Here is a 23,111-nt window from a genome sequence, read left to right as displayed (position 1 = left end):
ACATTGCTACAGTGGTAAGACGTTGATGTAAGCTTTGAATTATTGTTGGGCGTCCTACAGAATGCATATCAAACCTACCAGTTTTTACGTTACGTGGTATCTTAATTAATTTTTCACCGAAATTCTGTAATTGTTGTAGACTAGTAGGGAAATTGTATTTTCGCAGGTGGCCACAAACGGTAGCCTATATTCACAAAAATGGTAAAATACCACAGCATGTTGCCGATTTTGTGTCGCATCTTAAAGCCTATGCTTTCAGTTAACCATAGATCATCTCTAAGTTTAGATACTGCAAAGACTTCCCTCACTACGAAGATAAAAGATTATGATACCATATCACGGTACTCTAACGCAAGACTGGGAAGGTTTAAAAATTGTGACACTTCAGTTGTAAAACGATAAAAAAGTTAAATGATTAGCTCGTAATTACTCATCACAAATTTGTTGGCTTGGCTTGGAAATTTAAATTTCATTTGCACGGTTGTAAGTTGTTTGCAATCCAGGACTTGAATTCACTCCGTAGAGTTAACTGGCAGGAGAAAGAACCACATAAACTACAAAATGTATTGTAATTTTATACTGTAAAGTGTTGCAAAATGTGGCCCTGCTTCAGGGGTAGCTGATAACATTTTAGTGTTTGTTTGTTAGCACACGTAACGCATAGCTTATGGGAATAAATTCCAAGTCAAATAAAACTTGATCTTTTTAGGTTTTACCTGACTTTATACTGTCAGTAAATATCTGGTGTTGTACTATATTTTGTCTTAGTTTACATTTATTTAATAAAATGGTTATCCCACCAACATACTCTGATCTTGGAAAAGCTGCAAGAGACCTTTTCGACAAGGGCTACAGTGAGTCCAATTTGTTTTAAGTTGTTTGTAAATAATTGTTCCGTTGCAACTGGTTTACTTAATGGTTCCTTTAGTTTGTTGTACAATATATCTATAATTCTGTTTCTCTCAACATGTCAAGTATTATATGTTTGTAGTTTTCTAGTATGTATATTGGTTAGTCTGATAGATCGTTCTTTCTGCAAATGTATTTATATTCGCACTTGTGCAGGTAACAACATTTTGGTGAAGTTCTCTACTTAAACTCTATAAATTTTGTAATTTAAACATGCGCTGTCTAATTTTCATACTTGCTGCATACCATTTCACATACATCTACAAAAAATTGACCAATTGTTGTCTTTAGGTTATGGAGCAGTCAAAGTTGACTTAAAAACAAAGACAGGAACTGGAATAGTGAGTTATATATATATATATATATTTACATGCATTAACTATATAGTAAAACAAACAAGTTTTTTATGTATGTTATACATGATTGATGGGGATAGTATTGCCACTTAATGGTACTTATTGTTGCATTAATAATTCAATTGTAACTCTGTTGTGTCTTACGTTTTCAAGGAATTTACCACTAAAGGTAGCTCATCAAATGACACTGGCAAAATCGGCGGATCACTCGAAACAAAATATAAGCAACCTAAACACGGTTTGACATTCACCGAAAAATGGACAACTGACAATAATTTAAGCACAGAAGTAGCCATTGAGGACCAGATTGCAACCGGCTTAAAACTATCAGTGTGTACCTCATTTTCACCAAACTCCGGGTATGGCTAAGTGTACAAGTCTGAGGTAACTTTGTTTTTTGTAATACTTACACTCCACTTTCCTTTTAGGAAGAAGACTGGTGCTCTGAAGACAGCGTACAAGCGCGATTACATTAACACAAGTCTTGATACAGACTTTGATTTCTCCGGCCCCACCTTGCAAGGCTCTGCAGTTGTTGGGTGAGTGTAAAACAAATTTCATACCTTGCCTGCATTAATGTTATTTTGATCATGCTAATTACTTTTTTTTTATTATTCAATATTTAATGAAATGCCATATGATTCGTAGGTACGAAGGCTGGCTTGCTGGATATCAGTTTGCGTTCGACACGTCTAAGTCAGCCTTAACCAAGAACAACGTCGCACTGGGTTATAATGGTGCTGATTTCCAACTTCTTACAACCTTGTAAGCTCCTCCTAATTAAACGTAGAAGTATGCACGAATGTAGCCCCTTGTCTTTAAAATTCTTATGCCCACGTTAAGTTTTGAGACTGACGGCACATTTTATCAACAGAAATGATGCCTCTGAGTTTGGAGGTTCAATCTATCAGAGTATTAACAAAGACTTAGCGACAGGCATACAGCTTGCATGGACCGCAGGTCAGAGCAACACTAGATTTGGTGTTGCTGCCAAATATAACGTTGACTCTGAAGCAACACTAAATGTAAGTCTACTTTTAAAGCTGATTTTCTAACTTACATGCTGTGCAGTACTTTGTATTTATGTATGTAATAATTTACCATTGCTTAATTTGTTTTTCACATATTTCTGAAAGTGTTGTTGTTGTTGTTGTTGGGCTTGAGTAAATACATAAGCCTTAATACCCAGATAGCAAAGGGGTAATTTCATGCATTCACTTTCAGGCAAAATTGAACAATGCTGGCCAACTTGGTCTTGGCTATACTCACAGCCTTCGCAAAGGTATTTCCTACATTCTATAAACGTAAATCACCACAAATATTTATAATTAAACTTTTCCTGCACTCCATCCAAAAAGTGCGTGTTTTAAAGCCTGGTTAGTGATTACATCACCTTAGTTTTACATTAAATGCGTTTTTGTGCAGGTGTTAAACTTACCCTGTCCAGTTTGATCGATGCAAAGAATTTCAATGCCGGAGGCCACAAGTTAGGTTTGGGTCTTGAATTTGAAGTTTAGAAGCTTTGCTTGAAAAAACTGTTTTCAAATGGGTTCAAAATCTATTAACCAAATTATTTCGTAATAACTATTATTCTGTGTTGAAAGAACTTAATGTTAATAATAGGAAGGCCGTGTGAACTATAAAGCCTGCCATTTGGTGGTGTCTTGTATTTTCTCTGACAGGTACTGATGTTGTACAACATGTTACGTATTACTGGCAGTTGTGTTTTTACACGGTCTTTGTGTTAATAAGCTTAAAACAGAACCATCATACCTAGCCCCTTATTGTGTTCCGGCTATCAGTAGCTGTAAACCGCTGTTTGTTGTGAAAATGTTTATTCGTGCATCTCGTAATAAAGCTACCATTCATCACTGGTGCAAGTATCTTTGGGAGAATATTGTCTCATACTGTACAACAATACATGGTATGACCGTTTAGTATCAAAAACAATATAACCTTGTTTTTTTTTCGGCTGGAGACGTCGATTTTAACACACCTTAAGACTCTAAGGCTTGGACGCCTTAGAGCTGTGGTTCTCAAACTGGGGTCCGCGAGACAATTTTCTGGGACCGCGAAGCACCTTCCAAAAAACGGCACTTCTTGCCATCAAGCCAAAAGCTCGAAACCGGTTGAATGTGATTCACGATATTAGGGTTGCGTTGTCGAAAACGGAACCAAACTTTGCTGAACTGGTTGCAAAGAAGCAGGTACAGTGGTACACCCGTCAGATTGATACCATAAAAACCAACGTGTTGTTTTGTGTTGATTTTTAATTGACCGTGAGGCATTTACAAAATTACTACTGAAAGGGACCGTTGCGTACTTACTTTAAAAAAAGTTTGAGAACCACTGCCTTAGAGCAAGAAATAGCTTCTGTCATTTATTAACCTTTGAGTTGGTATCCCCAAAGCACAGCTGATACTACGCCGTATAACAAAAAAATTTCTCAATTTTACATCGTGCAGAAAGATTGTGATCGTTACAAAAAATTCCTTGCATAGACTACATATTGCTGCACAAGCTCAAGGGCCTGTAGTACCATTTTGAGCAGTTTTGAAATGGCGATCGTGACAAAGGTCTAATGTAAAACGTCACTATAGAAAAAGTATAAATGGTTCCGGTCCAGTGCGCATGTGACGTTAATTTGTGATGGTTTGTTAGCGTTTGCTGAGTGTAGGTTCAGGCAAGAGTTGGCATTTTGTGTTGGTTCAAAATTAAGGCTTTTTGAAAAAATTTAAGTTGAAGCACTTGGTGTGAGAATTCCAGATACGAGAATTTGCTCAAAATACTCTATTAAGTCCTTTTGTCCTACATCTCGGCGGATACAAAAACTCAGCGAGGTGACCGGGCTTGTTTAGAAGCAAATTCAAATTGAAAAATGGTACTTTGCATCGTTTAAGATAGGCGTTCGGATGGGCCTACAGCCCCTTTAAGTTCCGTTGCAAAAGAGACTCCTATATAACCTATCACCGGCAACCACCTGCTACCAGCAGAGATGAACCCCCACTAACTTACTATGTGCATACATTTAAAATCAAAAGTTGAAACTAATTCATTAAACACAACTTTTCAAAGCTAAACCCACGCATTAATTCCGTGAAGTTTTCACGCGGTTCCCTAGTACTAATTGCTAGTATGCAAACCTTTCACAGTTTGATTTTCAAACCACTTCAAAATGTAATCTTTTAAGACGTAGGCCTACATATAACCTATGCCATGTGCTATGCGTGGAACACTTCCAGTATAGTAACTTATATCGTCATTTCATACGGTTTCTGTAATATAACCAAGGGCGTCTTTTCATTCGAGTAAATACGACATGCTATACTCTTTCTATTAATTGCAACTGAGCATTTGATTTAGCTGTGCTAGAGATAGAGCAGTGGTTTTCAACCTTTTTTTATACCGCGACCCATTTTAACAACCCTATGTAACTAACGACCCCCTTCCAAAAATTTTGATTCAGGCATATGTAATAGAATAGCCTACATTTGTGTGTGTGCAATAGCACAAAAATATCATTAAAAATAACATAAATTGTGATACCACTCCGTTGAAAAAAATACTCATTTATTGAATTGGCATTTATTAATTGGCGTAATAGTGATTGGTAATCATTAGTAATAATGGTATTAGTAATTAATAGTGATTGGTAATAATTGTCGTCTAATTATTTATAATAATTAATTGTCGTCTTCGCCACCCCCAGAGAAAAGGCAAACGACCCAACCGGGGGTCGCGACCCCCAGGTTGAAAACCACGGAGCTAGAGCAACGGTTAGCACCACATTTGCGCCTTCAAAAGTAGGCCTAATGGTGAAAAATATCTAGACTAAAAACGGCAAACTGTAATATTCCAAAAAAAATTTTTCCAATATGTAGCCTATATGGTACTTACAAACATGAAATTTGAAAAATACAACGTGCCTGAAAATGAAATGACAACTAACATGGGTAGCATATTTTAAACAGGAAAAAACCTGCAATTGACAGTGGAAAAGAGATTTTGCATTCTTGGACATTGCGCAAGATGGGACAATGTGCTAATTTTCTTAATCACAAATCTTACTAACCTTTTCGCCATAATTCTGACTTATTAACAAAAGGCTACAGGTTGCTTTAACGGTTTTAAGCTATGTCAATGGGAAAAGATTGGAACCCAAATTTTGAATTCTGTCGTGGTTTTGCTGTTCCATGAATAAATTTTAATTTGAAGTTGCATTTGCTTTTTCTTGTGTAATGATAACAGTCATTGAAAAATTGCTGTTTCTTAGTTTCATGATATGAAGTTTTCAGTTTGGCATTTTCTGGTTTGAAAATTCCTAGTTTGGTAAATTCTGTAGTGGAATTTTGTAGGATGCCATAATAAGCAAATAATAAAAACCTATTTACGCAAATTCTAAGATTAGGTAAAATTGATTTCTTTTTGTCACAGACTTAGAAATGAGTTAGAAAACATTCAAACAAACTTTTACCCAACCAATGTTTTATATCTTTTTTGTTTTCCTGCAAACCATCCCCAGTGACGTAATGAATGAAGCGAGTCATCACATTCGCCATTTTCGTTCAGACTCAGTAGTTGGTTTAGAAGCGTTGTAAGAGAACGAAAAGCACATTTAGTGACGGATACGTTGGAATAAATCTTCAGTTTTGATCGTTATTGGCTGCAATTAGGAATACTTTATTGTTCTGCTCTGTCAAAGAAGTTTTAATGCAGGTAAGTGTGTTGGTTTGTGCATCAGGTTTTAAGTTTGGACTGACTAAAATGCTGACGTCTCGACTGGAAAGTTAGTATGACGCGCCAAATATTTCCGGCACAGTAAGTTGCCTTATGTGAAAAGTGTCCAGCGCAAAATTGCCGTTATGGAACATATTATTGGCGTAGCCTAATTATATTTTTAAGGTGCTTTGAAAGCAAATCTTTCGATGGTGTGCATGCTAATCTAGTTGACCTGTTGTAATTCTCAAGGTTATTTTGTTAAAATTTACAAAGAAAAGCATTATTTTGGCGGGTCTAGTGCAAAATTAAGATCTAGTGTGCAAGTGCACAACCAGGTGACGTCACAATTTGAGTAGCTTGGATCTAGTATACAAAGACATCCTGTGGTTGAGCACTTGTATACTAGACCCTAAAATTGCCAAACCACGTTATTTATTTGTATATATACTTGTCCACCTGCTACCAAAATTATGATATCATTTGTGTTTTCTGCACGGGATTCATTTTGGCTTAGCTGGAAAGTGTTACAGCCAAGACTGTGAGTCTCTAAAGAACAGTTTGTAAAATTGCCCTCCAAGTTTAGTTGTTTGGTCCCCACCATGGAATTTTGCTTGAGAAAAAAATTGTATTCTAGGCCTACATTGTACACTATTTACAATAAGTAGTACACACCAAACAGGTGGGAGTGTGCTTTTTAAACAAGGATTGAATTTGACTCGTTAAGCTGTGTGGTGTAAAGTCCGGAAGCTGAATGTAATGGCCATGTAATCTTCTTTCTGCTTGCGTTTCTTTACTTATTAAGTATGATGTTAAGTTTCCTATTGCTCATACTCATGTGATCATGTGATTCCTTTGCTCTAATAGGGATGTACGCTGGTTTTAGAAGTTCCTACAGGTCAGCTATGCGCTGAGTTGGACTCCGTATGCAGAACAAGAAATCTAAAATATATCCCATGCTGCTTATATGGAAACCAGCCCAGTGCTGCTTATAACACAAGCTTGAAGCAAAATTAGAATCCATGTATTTTTACATCTCATCTGATTCTTTCTTGAATATGACCAGCATCATTTCCAAGAGTCAAGCATCAAGTAGACTTCGTACGTTTCTCTCTTTTTGACTAGATCCAACTGTCTTTTTTCAGGAAAGTTGAGGGGGCAGCAGCTTTAGAAGCTCGGTAAACAATTTGCTCACTGAAACTTGTGAAATTTGCCAGTTCGGCTTCGGGAAGTCCAGTTGTAACCACACCATGTCAACAATGTAATATTAAGCTTTTGTTCATCTCTGGTTATCGCAAACAGTTGCGAGAGGATCTAGTGCATGAACGTACTTCTTCCAACCATGATGCACTCTTCAAGAAGACTGTACCTGTCCATCCAGTACAAGTAAACTATGAAGAGAAAAGATGAAAGACTAGCAGCTCACATCTCTGCAAGAGTATAAGATCCACACTTAACATTGTTCAAATTGACACAAACCTCATAGAAACTTTACTGTGGGTTAATGGCTACAAGCAAGCTGCCGTTGATATCATTTATTTTTCACAAGTAGGTTCTTGTTCTGCAAATGTTAAATCTAAATATTGTGGACACGGTCATATTGAAAAAACTCACCAGACTACATGCCTGCATTCATCATGAAATGGTTATTTCTGCCATCAACCAAGCATGCAGAATTTTATTCGAGATTATATTTTCTAGCATTCCATTGCATAATAACAAATTAAATTTGTCAAGTAATGCCCCTATGACAGCGACATCAAAGAGAGCATGTTTTGTTTGAAGGTGAAGAAGAGTCGTTACACATGTCACCTTTCTCTTTTTAATCTTTACTCTGTTTGAAAAGTTAGAAACTGGTTGATGATGTTTTGCAATATTGACCAAAATGTTAGATTAATTTTTGTGTTAAATTTGTTTGTTTTACTGTTCTAGTCCTTTATTAATATGTGTAAGTTGTAATGACCAACAATTTTCTCCTGATCTTCATGTTTACGTATGGTAGTATTAATAAATATGTCATTCTTGATAAAGATATTGCTGAAGTGAAATTGTCCACATATATAAAGCATTTTTACCTGTGTTGCCAGAGATTAAACAGCATAAACATCGAAAAATTAGTTGACCTTCATTCAGTGGAAAAAAAGTCTTGCAGGCATCCTTGTAACATTCCGCTTACATGATGTTTCACTCCTATGTGATTCGTCCGAAATGTGAAAGCAGATGGAAATAATTGAGGCTTGTGACTTGTGAGAATTGAGAAGCAATCATTATTACACAAATTATTACATTAAAGTTGGACCAAAGTTTGGTGTATACAAGATATGAATGTAACTTTTTCTTTATATATAACGTTTTTTGTTCCACTTTTAGTAGCCTTTGAAATAAAGACATCGGTTGCCTTTTTATTGTTTTTTAAAATGTGTTTTAAATAATACTACACTGCATACTACTCAGCTGTATACTATATTGTTAAACGCGAAATTTGTATATTTAGCTCTGTCTTGCTTCCCTTGTCTTTGTTTCTGGGATATGATACGTTGAACGGAAACATTGTATGGTTCATGTTTGCCATTTGTCATTCATGTGGTGCGCAATTAAAAAGGCTTGGAGCTCTCTGGCCTGAGCTCTGAGCATAATATATGAGTTTATTTAAAACTCGGTCTGCAGAATGCTGACTTTGCAATGCCCACATTAGACATTTAACAATGAGGGATTAGAATAGAAAGTTATGATAGACTACCCATTGTCTTTTTCAGTCTTGTACTCCAAAGTTTAATAGTGTTCGTGATGTTTTGATGATGTTACCTCCATGCTTATATATTTTGTACTTAAGAAGCTATTTTCACAGTACCTTGAATATTATAACATAGTAACTCAATCTTTTTTATCTAAATTTAACTTTAGTTAAACCGTAATAAGCTTTCAGTGAAACAGTCACTTTTATTATGTCATGCCCAAGCCAAATTCAAGTGTTTTCACACTGAGTAAGGAATTGAGTTTTTTTTCAAAATATGGCCATTTTTTCATCTGGATTGTAGAACACTTTATTACACAGTGACTTACTTTACGCTGACATACTTAAATGTCAATATTATAATGCAAACAAAGAACTAACCCACTGTCAGTTCAGCACACTACTTTACAAATGAAATTAAACTGCAAGTTTTGTGACAAATTATTTTAGCATAGTGCATTACTGTACTTACATTTTATTTACTTCTGATATCCGGACAGCATTACTGTTTGATGCAAACACGAAATTCTTAAAGTCTAAGTAGGCTAAACAGAAAGCTGCAATTCTGCACAAATAAAGTGTTATTTCACGATGAAAAAGTGCGATTTGGCTATAAAAAATTTTGAAATATAATGTAGATAGCCCAAAAATATTGGATTATTTACCATGCAGCTTTTCCTATTTAATGTTTTACTTTAATATATTTCACCTTTTAAAGTTGAAACCAATGCCGAAAGATGAAACAAAACATCGCCATGGGCGCCGAAAGACGCACATTATGTCGCAGGAGGAGGCAAAATCAGGGAAGGAATCACATTGGGAAGAGCTGGAAATAACAGGTTCACTTATAAGCCTTATCATTGTAAAATATTGTTTCAGCAAACTTTTAAATCGTTTAACATCACAATCCCCCCCGACTGTGCTAACAATGCTACTCTGTAACCTGTTGCTATGTGCAGGTGTGATTTTATGTTTGACATAACAATTGCATTATGGTGTTGCTGTTTACACCGGCTCTCCTGCACCAATTAAATGATTTTAAGGGTAGAATGGTTTATTAAATGATCCCCCAGTTTGAGAGCACTACTTTGGTCAACCTTTCGATCTAATCCTTGCTGCTTTTTGATACCTTTGCCTTAAGAACTCTTTCCGAATAAATTCACAAACGTTGTCTTTCTTTTTGCAGGGACCATTCGTAATTTGTCTCCAGCTCTCTGGCAACTCACGCACCTCACTGTCTTGTTTCTTAATGACAACCAATTGACCAGGATACCACCAGATGTAAGCCGTTTGCAGAATCTTCATTGCCTTGACTTGTCTTCCAATAAGCTGCGTAGTTTGCCTGCCGAGTTGGGTGACCTCATTGAGCTCAGGTGAGGATTCATTATTCTGCTTAAATTGCTGTGTATTTCAGAAAGTGGATATTTGCCTAAAAGTAATGAGTTTGACTCTGGATGGGCTTAAGTTGGTGTTTTGTCTCAAGTGTAATGCAAAAGTACATATTAGTCTTGTCTCATCTACATAAATAAATAACTTATGTGATTAATACTGCTATTCTTGGTGGTATCGCGGTCATCAGAGTAGCTGTAAATGTACAACTCTGTAAAAACCCCTGTTCATAAACATAGTTTTGTGCCTTCCATACATTGCCCTATATTAGACCATATTATACGAGCCTGTTTTGGACACTGATTTACCATGTGTAGTTAATTTAACTAAAGAGACAAGTGCGCTCACATGCTAGTAAAGTTTTGTGAAGGTTTCATAGAATTTGAAGAATTTCCATTATAATGGTTCAGGCAACATGATTGCTAACAGTATTGAAAAGACAATACAAAGCTCTTCTTGGAAGCAGCATGTTTTGGAAATATTTACAAACCACTACCAGTCAGGAATATAGTTTAATGTTTTAACAGAAATAAATAATTAATAAAACCAGACTCTTTTTATTTTGTTGTCTCATCTTAATAGAAATATCCCCATTCTGACTTAAATCGATAACATCTTACTGGTAAATAAGAAATCAATAAATTTTATTCTAGTACAAACCACATTGGTTAAATTTAAAAATGAAAGTGTATGTACTGTTCATAATATCAATGAAGGAAAATCCCTATAAAAAAATGCAACATAAACATGAAATTTTTATTGGCAAAGCTACTCAATAATAGTGCATTCCATACCTAGTTAAATGTATTGGCTGAGAGGAAAGTATTTGCAGTTTTATAGAAATGAATTCTCTTAACTTTCACTCTTCTGGTAACAAAGACGCCTGGAAATATTTTGCGGCAACTCTATGGCTAAGCTATTGTTATTCATATGATATGCGTGTCGACCTGCGTGGCGTTTACCAGGAACGAACTATATTTAGTGGGTGGCGTGATAGCTCGTGGTTTTCAATTGCCGCACTGTGCTCAAAACATCCTGCTTCATGTAGCTGTTATTTCATGAAGCTTATCGTCACTTTGTTTGTACTGGAAACTCAGAATGAGACTTATGATATATCTTATGATATATATCCAACTTTACTTATTGGCTCTAAATCACACATTTCATGCGTTTCTTACCATATCTGAAAATGAACAGAAATAACTATTTGTTATTCCTGTTATTCTGGTAGTTTTTCTGTTATTGCTGTTCTGGTTTTTAATGATTTTGACTTTCAAAAGTCTGTGGTGTAGGGCAAATTTCTAGCTATACATGGGGCTCAGTATTAGTGTAGTAAATCTTCTTTCCAAACTGTCAGAGATCATAAACAAAGTGATGATGTCCTGAAACACAATCAGTGGATAAATTAAAATAACACTAAAGCATGCGATGTTGGCATGATAAGAAGTTAAGCAACAGTGGGTAATACTGCAGATATCACAGGTAGGAATGCCGCCTCGGTATCCTCTTTCCACAACTTCTTCTTTGTTGTCACATAAAAACGCTGAGATTGTTGTTTATAATCACTAACAAATAAGTAAGTTCTTTGTACAATCATAGGAGTTCCATATTGCAGTTTGTTCCAAACCTGTTAGTTTTCGTTTCTCTTCAGAAGGTTAAACCCACCAGATCTTATACGCACTATTTAGAATGTAATCCGAGCCACTGTGTTTGCAATTAGCATGTCATTCTCTGTGTTACAATCGTGCTATTTTATCTTGTAACGTCGTTGTCTAATGGTTTGTTTGATAGTAAACTATGTGCTATATGCGTCTGCCATATGTCGTTTTGAAAGCTCGGTGCGTAGTTATAGCGCAACATATCAGACTATGACCTTCACTCGTGTTCCATTGTAATCCACGTCACGAACATGTTTGTAGTAAATTGCCTGCAAAAAGTCCATAAAGTTGGCCCGAAAACGGAGCTTGTGTTTGCTTAATTCACGCTGCCAGCGCTGCCCGACAATAGTCCAGCCACCGACCACATGGTATTGTTAGCTCATTGTGTCGTGTAGGCTGGCTTTGGGATGATAAACATTTGTTTTTTCCACGTGAATTGTAAACCGATTATTCAGCTTTACGCGCTCGTTTTGTGTATGTTGTGTTTCACAGAGTTTTCAGCAACTTTTTTTTGTTTATTTTAACAGTCCACGACTTCTTAATGACACTAAGTTCAAAATTCGCACAAACCTATGTGTTAAAATATCGCTGGTGATGCTATCGTGGTCCCTTACACTTGCCAGCATTAGCGTAGCCATCTCTCGCTTTCCAGACGTCTTCTCAAACTGTTTCTTTGCTGGACAACGTGTTTTTGTTCGTGTGTGCACGCTATTCATCGCGTTTCTTAGCATAATTGAAAGGAAATGGCTCGGATGACGCATGTCAACAGTCTGTGCCTGCTCAAGCATGGCGTAAGGATACACAGCGACCGAACACAAGAGCGTACTTAGGCGGTGGAAGCTTGTTGTTTTGCTCCCCACACTCCGTTCTCTTTTCTCTCTTTTGTCTCTTTTATCTGACTCGTTTTTAGGTTTGTTATCAACGATAAGAACGAATCTTTCTTAAAACTACGATTCAGCGATGTGTTTTAGCCGGTGGTGCTTGTTACCCACCAAGATTTAAGTACAGTATAGCATGCTGTCAGATTTTCAAAACATCTTTCACTGCCCCTAGGCGACATGGAAGCCAACTTAGCCTACATAACAATTTAAAGGCACCTGTGTTTATCTTCTGTGCCCTAAGTTACCCTGATCAGCTACCCTGTTATTTGGTTTATTTACCTACAGTCCAAAACAAATGTCCCAAACGTTGTTCTTATATGATGTTCCATTAACGTTTTTCGTTAAATGTAGCAAGTGCCTTTAAGTCAGTTTATATTTTTAAGATTTTTGTCTTTGTTCATTAATTATATCATTGAATATTTTCTGCACGTGCTTATTGTATTTGGTGACTTATTCATGCCATTTTGAGGTCATTAAATTGAATTTTTACTTTTAGCATTAAATGATACTTAAAAATATCAGTTAATTGGTGGCTCATTAATGGTGGTTAACCAAGGTTAACTTTTTTTGATTGGTCACATTTCTTGTAATAGGGAGTTGATGCTGAATCACAACAGTCTTCGAGTCCTCCCCTACGAGCTCGGCAAACTCTTTCAATTGCAGTTGCTGGGACTTAATGGGAATCCTTTGCAGCCTGACATACAGAATTTGTATAAGACTGGACCTTGTCGACTTTTAACTTATCTCCTTGATAATCTTGCTGGTACGCATTTGTTATTCTCATTTGCATTACCATTGTAGAATTTGTTGAATTTGGCGATGTTTTTCAAGGTTTTGATTATTTTTTTCGCTTTGTACTTTTAGCCAATATAATTTCATGTCGCCTAACTTTGTATATAATCAGTTATATAATAATGACCAGGCAGCCTTTTATTTTTGTCGTTAAACAATAAATTTCTGCATCATTACAAACGTTGTTGACATGCTACTCATCAGCCCATATAGTCACATTCTAGCAGATTTTGCATATTAAATTTAAAGTCAATTTCTTTGTTTTTGTCTTTTGTACAGTGACCACTCCAGAACCCCCAGAAAGGGAATGGGTGCATGCCTCCGACCCCGAAAGGACGCAACCTATGGCAATTTTTTCCGTAATGTCCTACAATGTCCTTTGTGACAAATATGCCACTCGACAGGTTTGTAACACTGCATGATGAATTGCATACGTTATCTGCTGCAATGTTGCAGATGTTGTTAATTATCATCATATTTCAATGCTGGATTACTGATATTGTTATATCACACATACACACGCACAAACCAAGTGCATCATAAATTTCAAGCTTGAAAAACTGATAACTAGACTAGACAAAGGAAAAGAAAATTGCTTTGCTGTGCATGTAATCGCAGCTTTCAAATCACAAGCTTTATGCAGTTAAAATCTTCAGCATATGACCTTGACTCTTGCTCCAGGGCACACTTGCAACCAGATCCGGTTAACTATTAATTATTATCTGTGAACATAATGGTGGCTTGCAGAATGCTGTGCTTAAATGCGGCAGGTGTCATTCCTTTATGAATATTTTACCCGGACAGCATATTTATTCTCAATTTATTCACCTGTGTAATCCGAGATGATATTTTGCTAATATTTTGTCTGTTTTCAGCTTTACGGATATTGTCCACCTTGGGCGCTGAACTGGGAGTATCGGAGAAAGACCATTATGAGGGAGATTTTGTACTACTCTGCCGACATTGTAGCACTACAGGTTAGAGTGATCTTTTTTCTGCACTATTTAAGTTGTTTTTTATCAACGACAATGCAGTTTTGGATTAACTTTTTAATTTTTTGTGCAAAACTGCCTTCTTTTAGAAATTAATATGAAACTTAATAGACACTAATCACTAGAAAACCCGAAACAAAATTTGGCAATAAGGCAACTATGCACAAAAGTTTAAAGAAGCTTTTTTTAGTTTTCAACGCTTACTTTCTTGCTATAGCATGATGCAATGTGTGACAAGTAATTCAATATGTTTGGACACTTATACCCTGTATAATAATGTTGTTGCGATTCCTATATTGTGTACAATGCATGATACGCTTTATGACAAACAAATCAGTGCGAGACAAATGTATGTGTAGGTTTACACACAGTCGCGTCTTCAAACAACAATTGCTGTGACATATTGATGTTACGTTATCATAGCCCTTGCATGATTTTAAGGCCTTAGTACCATCATTGCAGTTTTGTGAAATTTCGAATGATACCAACATACTTCTAACATCGTGAATGATGTGCTTGTGATCCATGAACTAACTAATTCAAACCATGTGAAAAACAACCACACTTCCCATTGTTGGGAAAAACATAGCTCAGTGTCCAATTACACATTTCATGGGGTTTAATGTGCAAAGGCCGGCAACTGACAGAGCACTTCCCATCTGAAAATAATTACAATCTGTCATATTTTCAAGAAGGCAGGCACGTAGGATTCTGTTTGACTGCCTTCGATGCTAGACTACAACATTTCAACAGTTTTGAGAAAAGAGCAAAATATGGAAGTAACAACGTAGCAAATTCATGGCGATCATTTGTATACCATGCTTAACAAGTAGGACTGCTTGGATGTGCCGACCGTACTTACAATGTGTAAAAACAGTTTTGCTGATCTTGCTTTAAGTTTTACTCAGTAAAGCAATAAAACTGCAGTTATCTGCTTGTTCCACATAATTATGTGTTAAGATTGGCATAAAACATAGCAAAATTTTCCTTAAGCTCAAATACGCGATTCAATAAGCTAATAAACGTATTGTCATGCCTCAACTCAAGTTTATTGTGACACTGTTGCAGATAGAAACTAGTTCACAAACATAAAATCTATTGTAAAAAGAACATTGTGAGATTAGCTATATAATAACTTCAGCTATATTTATGACAAAATTGAATCATCTCTATTCTAAAGTTTTTCTTGTCTTAAAACACATGCAGCTATTTGCATGATGTTGTGTATGAACAGTAGCATAAAACTCCAACAACTTTCATGCCAGAATGCTTTCGTTTTTTAGGAGGTTGAAACATGCGAGTATCATAGTCTGTTTGTCCCGGAGATGAAACTAAATGGGTACGAGGGAATATTTAACCCCAAGTCACGGGCCAAGCATATGGGTGAAGACGACAAGCAGCACGTAGATGGCTGTGCAATCTTCTGGAAAGTATCCAAGTATGTTGTTGATGTTAATTTGAATTTCTTCATTTAGGTCGTTCATACTCTGTTAGTGTCTCTGGCCACTTGTGAGAGTTTACAATGTACACTCCAGGACTAGGCATTAGCACTTGTAAACGTTTGCTGAAGAATTTTTTACTTTCTACGTAATTTATCCGGACACCCATAAAAGTTTTATGAAATAAAATCAACTTACTAACAAACCATACTTTGGGTTAAGGGCAACAACATATTGTGTTAATATTAGAAACAGTAGAGAAATACAATTTTTCAGGCCATACTTAACGTGGTTCTGCTGTTGATGCAAAGTAATGAAATCCAAACAGTATGTTTCAATGCGGTGATTAAAGCAGTATTCAGTCAGCAAGAAAGTTAAATTTCTGCCACATTTCATAAACTCATTGTAACTATCAATGTTTTTAATGCGGTTTGGCGATAACGAGCGGTATAGAGCTTCATTGAGTACCACTAGCCTGCCGAAGAGCCTTCTTGAACTTTGTAAAATTGGTTGCGTGTTATTTCAAGCTTTTAAAATTAGTCAGGACTGAGTCTGAAAATACTTTCAGGATGTAAATGTGGGTTTATGCATATTTACAACTTGAATAAAAAACACTGTAGTTTTCTGACACACTTTTATGGACTTTAGAAAAAAGGTTTCAAAAAATTCATTGAAATAAAATGCTATGCTGTAACACCCTCTTATAAATAGATCCTTATTTCTTCACAGATTCACTCTCGTAAAGGAATATCTGGTGGAGTTTAATCAGGTCGCAATGCAGAATAACGAAGGGTCTGAGGACATGTTAAATAGGGTCATGACTAAGGATAACATCGGAATTGCAGCTCTGTTAGAAACTAACGATGGTCTTTATGAAAATGCAGGTATTTGTTTCACGATCTTGCCACATAGGCCCTAAATTTGTCAGGTGACAATTGTGCATCTGAATCGACAGTTACCAGATGAACATAACAGTATTTTTTTATTATTGAAAGGTTTTTTAAAGGTCTGGTATTTTTCAACCTATCTAGGACAGAAGTGATTAATCTATTGATACAGTCCTCTAGTTCCGAGCACACAACATTTTGGTGTTTACACACAAAAATAGCAACAAGTGATTTCATTGCAGTGAGTAACATCAGCCCACTTTTATCGTGGCAGGTTTTCGAAGTGCCGGCGACCATTCCAAACAGCTCGTGCTTGCTGCAAATGCCCACATGCATTGGGATCCCGAGTTCAGGTGAGTGGACAACTGTACATACTATACAGTGGGAAGTAATAGCTACTGATACAAGTATGAAGCATTTTCGGAAATAACTGAAAGCACTTTCCGTGGATTTTGCAACTCATACAGCAAATTAACAGCTAATACCACTCTTAGCTGTGCCATGTATATAACCACAACCTTTTGTAAAATACAGTTGTTTTGACCAAATTTAGTCGCCGTCCAAAACAACCGGTTTCTCCATTTCAAAGCGTCTTTCACATTTAGGAACGACGAGTTTGAACAATAAGTTTTTTGTCACTGGCTCCTTGCTTCAACGTTCCCAGTCAAAAGAGTTTGCTGTTGTTTCTTGTACCTTGTCCTTCCACCATCTAATGAGTGATAATGAAAATAATAGTGAGCTACCAGCCATAGGCTATGCTTTAATCCGATCGGTGAAGTCTGCTGTTACGTAACGATTTTGTCATAATCTTTGCTCGATTTCACGCCCTAAAGTCTTTGCGTTCTTATCTGAAGTTTAATTTAATTTTGTAAGGAGTGGAAGTAGTTGTTAACTTTTAACAAGTGCTTTTAAACACCTACTTTAACGTCATTAAATAGTTCAAGCTATCGGAAGCCGTCACTGCCATGATTGCTTGAAATTGTAACTCATAGCAAACGGCGCCCTTTGTTCAACATTTGGCATTCGTTGTAATCAAAAACCGATCTACTTGTTTGGTGTGAACCTCTGCACGAATGTAGATAACGTAATTGGACGTAACATGTGTACGTCATAATCGCTTGCGTCACTTCAAAACGCCTGCAGGTCTGTTATGATGGTGAAAAGCACATTGACTTGATTTTCAAAACATAGAGTCGCATAAAGCGAGCCGTTGTGGTTAAATCTTTCGTGTTATTATGTCCGTTTTAAGCCTCTGGTCGTCAATCGATGCCAGTTATCATTGCAAAATGCAAACGTTTGTCCAACTCCCTGGGGTTAAAGTATTCAGGCCAGCTTGCACCTGCCAATTATTAATGTTCGTCCGCATCGTGCCCGTAATAACAGAGATGACGTTTTATTACTTTATTACTGTTATTACTTGTTGTTATCGTAATATTGTTACCGTATTAATACCAGAGAACGACCCTTACACCAAGTGCACATAAAACACGTGTTTCATGATAATGCAATGGACTAGCTCAGTGTAATTATAAGTTAAAATCAGTTTGTTCTAAACAATACATGACTCACCTGACAAAGACACGTCCAGTAAAAGGGTTAGGGTTAGGGGTAAAGCAAAGGGCATCAAACACAGAAATCCATGTACATCAATAACGCCGAGATGAATGGACATGGAACTGCCAGGATTTGATTCAAACCTGTTCTTGCCTCTTCTCCCCAGCGACGTGAAACTCATCCAGACCGTAATGTTGTGTCATGAGTTAAAGAGAATCTGCGATGAGGCGAGCCAGAGCTTCCGGCCTGGAGGGAGGACTTCCGCCGGACCCTCGGAGTGCCACAAGATGCCGCTCGTCCTCTGCGGAGATTTTAACTCGCTTCCCGACTCCGGTCAGATATCGTTGTGACGTCATAGTGTTTTTATTGCCGCGCGTTAAAAGTGTAAAACAACTCGTTTTATCGTTCAGGGGTAACCGAGTTCCTACAGAGGGGTAAGGTGTCGTCGACTCATCAGGATTTTAAGGAAATCAAGTACAGCAAATGCCTGAGTGCGTTTGGCAATGGGCTACGGACGAATGGAACCATACAGGTGTCTATCTGAGCTTGTCGGGTTTTATAAGTAACTTACTGCTGTAAAAGCCGCTGCATTTTTGTTGTTGATGAAAAGCAACCTTATAACAGTTGGTGATTTTTATTCCTTCCTTTCCCAACAACTATATGTTGTGACATCGTGTATATTCAACTGGCTTCACTAACTGTTTTAATTGATTCTAGCTTTGATAATAATTAATGAACAAATGTTGCTCGAAACATATTAAAGTTTAATTAAACGATTATATTTGCTTTTGTGACATCTATTGCAACCACGTGGTTTGCAAAATGCAGCTGAACCTTACCTAAGCTAGTAAAAGATACTGTGCGCAATACGTATGCATTGGTCCTTTATTAACCCGTTAATTTGAACGTTGGTGTGGTCAAGTATTCATGCTTGTGATCATGACTGCCTTACGACGTCCATCGTAAGCTTTCATGATATGATTGGTAAAGGTTAAACTGGATTTGCAATTGCATCTTAAGACCAGTAAATTATTCACAACTAGCTTTCATAATGTTATCACCGGCATATGGTTCCCATAGCATTTAAAACGTGCATTGCTGTCATAGCCTTGAATTAAGATCGTCCTTTTTCTTTCAGTTTGACCCCAAGTCGATCACTCACCCTTTCCGGTTGAATTCATGCTACAACGAAAGCAACTACCACTTACTACAATACTCCAATCACACCTACGACTTTAAGGTTCGCTGTTTTTTGCCATCTCAATATTTCCTTGTATGTTGTGGTCGGACATTAAAGCCGTTTGAGAGGGGTCGTTGCTAATGGAATGTTTCATGGAAGCTTATGGTTAAAAAAATACAACGTTATTTTAAGGTTGGATAAACACTGCATTTGGGAAAGTTTTTGTCTCGTAAACGTCGTGTTTTGTGAAACAATAGAGAATTGTTCCGTAACTTTTGAGTATTTTCTTGTTTTCCCATTGTTAAAGATTTTCTTCTTTGATAGGGCATCATCGACTACATTTTTTATTCTCGAACCCAGCTCAAATGTCTCGGGGTTTTGGGGGGAATAGACCGCCATTGGTTCAAGATCAACAACATCGTCGGCTGTCCCCACCCTCACGTGCCCTCCGACCACATTCCTGTGGTGACGGAGTTCCAACTCCTGCCCCAGGGGTTCCAGCAGACCCCTAATAATCATCCACTCCTCTCCCAGAACGGAAACTTGTACAATAACCACCCGCACCCGTACAGCCTCTTCACCCAGCCTTCCAGTTTCCCTCCATCGACGAGTTCTTCGCTTTCATCGAACGGCTTCCAACCGCCGCAACAGCAGAACCGATTTCCCGCCGTCGGCCGTCCCGGGTCGGCTAATTCCCTGAATAACAGCCCCATCAACATCCCCAACGGTACCGGCGGTTCCATGCCCCACATGGGCGGCATGGGAATGTTAGGAGGCATGGGGTTAAACGGAAGAAGGTAGTCGCCCACGGACGATGGAGATGACAGAGGAAACACACTCGAGTGTTGAGTGAATTCTCACCGTTATCCTATAGCTGAGTGCAGAAGCTCAGAAATGGATAATTTTTGCCCCACGCCATTCGAAATTTCATCTAAATTTTGTGAAGTGCTTTATGACATTCAACTAAACCCTGAGAAACCGACTTTTTATAATACTTTTGCTTACAAGGGTTCACCTTTTCATGAAGGTTTTTAATTGTGTCGTAGGATTTTCCCCGACTAACCCCGATTCAAATCGTGCATTTGGACCTATTTTCGGGTTGTAGTGTCCTCTGAAAAGTTGGAGAAACGCATTCAGGTTTTAGCCTTTCCAATCTCTGTTCTTTGCACTTGACTATGTTTTGCGTGAAAACTTTTCATTCCAAAAACTTTGTCTATAACGTCATAGACTGCGTCATAATTCTATAAATAGTGGTTGCCAGATATATAATTTTCGAAAAATCTAGATGTTTATACTTCCACTTTATCAGGTCGGCTTTTCGTTGAAATTTCTATTCATTGACGTATGTAACCGTTTTTCAAAGTCTGCTTCAGAATTTATAATTTGGTTAAATATTTTCTCTCTTTCGTTTAATTTCGTCAATAATAGAGCTCTTTCGTTTTCGGGGAGTTTATTGATTTTTTGCCGAAAATTTCGAAACATTTTTTCCGAATCAAACTTCACGTGGCCTTTTACTGGTATACAAGTTCCCTATATCAGCGTGCTCTGACGTGATCAATTCATTACGTCATCAGTTGCGTCATCGCTATTTTGCGACGCAAAAGCGCCCGACGGCCTAAGTCTTTTTGATCGCTTTCTGTTTTTGTCGTTTTGAACCCCCTGTTGGAACGAATATCAAACAAGAATCATATTTCAGATTTGTCAGCAGTCCGCTTTCATAGTATTGCAATTCGTTTTGTGCTATAAACCCTTTTTAACAGATTGCGGACCGTTCTCACGCAACCGCATGTTTCGCTTGTGTGTGTCTTTTCTATTGCGTTTATGCATCGGTCATCGCTAGGGCAGGTTTGGCTTGTCTACGCTCCCGGACTTATTGCACTTTTGCCTTAAAATTTGGGTTTGCATTTTGCCTCGCCTTTCTCGGTGATTGGTTTTAACTTGTGTTGGGTGTCAATGCGACCACTTTTGCTTTCTGTTGTCGATTTATACTGGGTTAGTGATATTAACAAAACACGATGAATTCGGGGTATGGTTTGTCATTTTAAAATTGGGTCAGAAATCTTATCTTTTTTGTTGTTGGTTCACGCACCGTCTCCGACGCTCTATCATCATCTAGCGGCACGTCGTTTAAGAAAAGAAATCGTTTGTTCAAATTGAGGAACGGCCAACTAGCTGCGTCCGTGAACGTGCTTATACGGCCGATACGTGCAATGATGATATTTCATGTAATCATATCTTATTTCACTTTAAACCTTGAAATATTTCATAAACACTATTTGCACTTTTTCGAACGTAAATAAACCAGCGCTCTGTTTACCAGAATGATTTTTCCTCTTCGCTAATTGAAGGTGTAATACGTTAGCTGTGCCAAATTATGGTTAAACTTTCTAAAGGATTCAAATAACTTGCTTAATATGATGTTAACTTGTCGAATCATCTAATTTTGCTAAATGTTTGCGTCATCGTTTGAAATCTGGTTAACTGCGATTTCTAAATCCACAATGAATGACCTCAGTACGTTCCAAGTTTTCGTTAAAACCGGCCCAAAACCGCGTGGGTGGATTTTAACGAGTTTTCTCCGGGCCCGTGTCCATTGCACTGTGAATTTTTATGAGTCCGCTGGTTCGAGCGCATTGAGGGCGGTTTCTACGATTCTTTTTAATCTTTGTCCGCCTTTTACAACTAACTTTTATGGTTTTTATCAGTTAGCCTTGTCTTTTTATAAATAAAAAATGGAGAAAAAAGTTATCATTGCTATGTGTTTTGTGTCATGAGTGTACTTACTTGTTCATCTCGAGTTTACTTGAATATTTTGGAAAATTTCCAGTTTCCGGTGCTGCTAGTCTGTTACTTCGACCAAACACCAAAAACATCAGTGTTAAATTTACGTTTCCAAACGATATATGGATATCATAATTCTCCGCATCTTACTGGCTTTGATCTTGTGTTCATTTCTGTCTTTAAATCCTGCAGCAAAACATTCAGGTTTCGATCTGCACTGATTTTGAGCGAGTTACTCGTGTCTTGTCGTGAAGCCACTCAAGACCTTAAACGCTCGAGCAGTGGTCGTATGTACTCTTTTTGAACGTCGCTTTCTTTTCTACTCAACACTTGCCTATTGTATGTCGGTCACGGCTGTGTCAGTTCAACATTTTGTTCACTTGCAATTATTTTGTGTCCTTTTGATGATCTCATAAACTACGTCGTTGATTACGTCACAATGTATTTTTTGCTTGTCTGTGGTCGCTGGAGCGATGGTAGTTTTACGAAGCACTCGACCCGCGTGTTTTAGATACGATTTTGTGAGCGAAAATAAAACAAAGTTTCGCTGAACTTGTGTGCTACTGTCCATTTAACCACAGCTTCATGACTAATCGCGGAAAGCGGTCACGCAAATTCGATCCATTCCGTCATGTTAACCCTATCCTAACCAGGCTCGCGAGTTTACTAAAAAACTAGGTGTGGCCGACCCCGCACACACATTTTCAATCGTTAATTACTAGAAAACTATACGTCGTAGACTGATCGGATTTTGACAGGTTAGTAGAAAAATCATCTGGCTTCCTGTATACATCATAATTGTAAAACTAAAGAAAGTGAATTTAGTGTAAATTAAGTATTTCT

At 37.4% G+C, this 23,111-nt stretch overlaps 2 protein-coding genes across 3 annotated transcripts; both read left to right on the top strand.

Annotated features, from left to right (window-relative positions):
* Positions 1-690: 690 nt before the first annotated feature.
* LOC143470909 (non-selective voltage-gated ion channel VDAC2-like) lies at positions 691-3,141 on the top strand. The gene is made up of 8 exons (XM_076969201.1): positions 691-854; positions 1,201-1,250; positions 1,419-1,624; positions 1,694-1,804; positions 1,914-2,030; positions 2,140-2,290; positions 2,490-2,547; positions 2,691-3,141. Exons 1-8 carry the CDS (start codon positions 788-790, stop codon positions 2,780-2,782), a joined length of 852 nt encoding a protein of 283 aa, XP_076825316.1. The 5' UTR covers positions 691-787; the 3' UTR covers positions 2,783-3,141.
* Positions 3,142-5,817: 2,676 nt separating this feature from the next.
* On the top strand, positions 5,818-22,820 carry LOC143471355 (CCR4-NOT transcription complex subunit 6-like). 2 transcript variants are annotated; one of them, XR_013119541.1, is made up of 13 exons: positions 5,818-5,981; positions 9,434-9,554; positions 9,902-10,088; positions 13,237-13,406; positions 13,715-13,839; positions 14,311-14,412; positions 15,711-15,865; positions 16,596-16,750; positions 17,028-17,106; positions 18,474-18,640; positions 18,718-18,839; positions 19,446-19,679; positions 19,812-19,950. XR_013119541.1 is itself a non-coding variant. In XM_076969812.1 (13 exons), the coding sequence occupies exons 1-13, from the start codon at positions 5,976-5,978 to the stop codon at positions 20,286-20,288; spliced, it is 1,968 nt and encodes a 655-aa protein (XP_076825927.1). In that variant the 5' UTR covers positions 5,818-5,975; the 3' UTR covers positions 20,289-22,820. The 2 variants fall into 2 exon arrangements, 1 of the variants encoding a protein (XP_076825927.1); XM_076969812.1 differs by having other exon boundaries at positions 19,446-19,547; positions 19,812-22,820.
* The last annotated feature ends 291 nt before the right edge of the window (positions 22,821-23,111 follow it).

The sequence above is a fragment of the Clavelina lepadiformis genome, chromosome 9 (assembly GCF_947623445.1).
Source record: "Clavelina lepadiformis chromosome 9, kaClaLepa1.1, whole genome shotgun sequence".
NCBI lineage: Eukaryota > Metazoa > Chordata > Ascidiacea > Aplousobranchia > Clavelinidae > Clavelina > Clavelina lepadiformis.
This window is presented reverse-complemented; position numbering and strand designations above follow the sequence as displayed.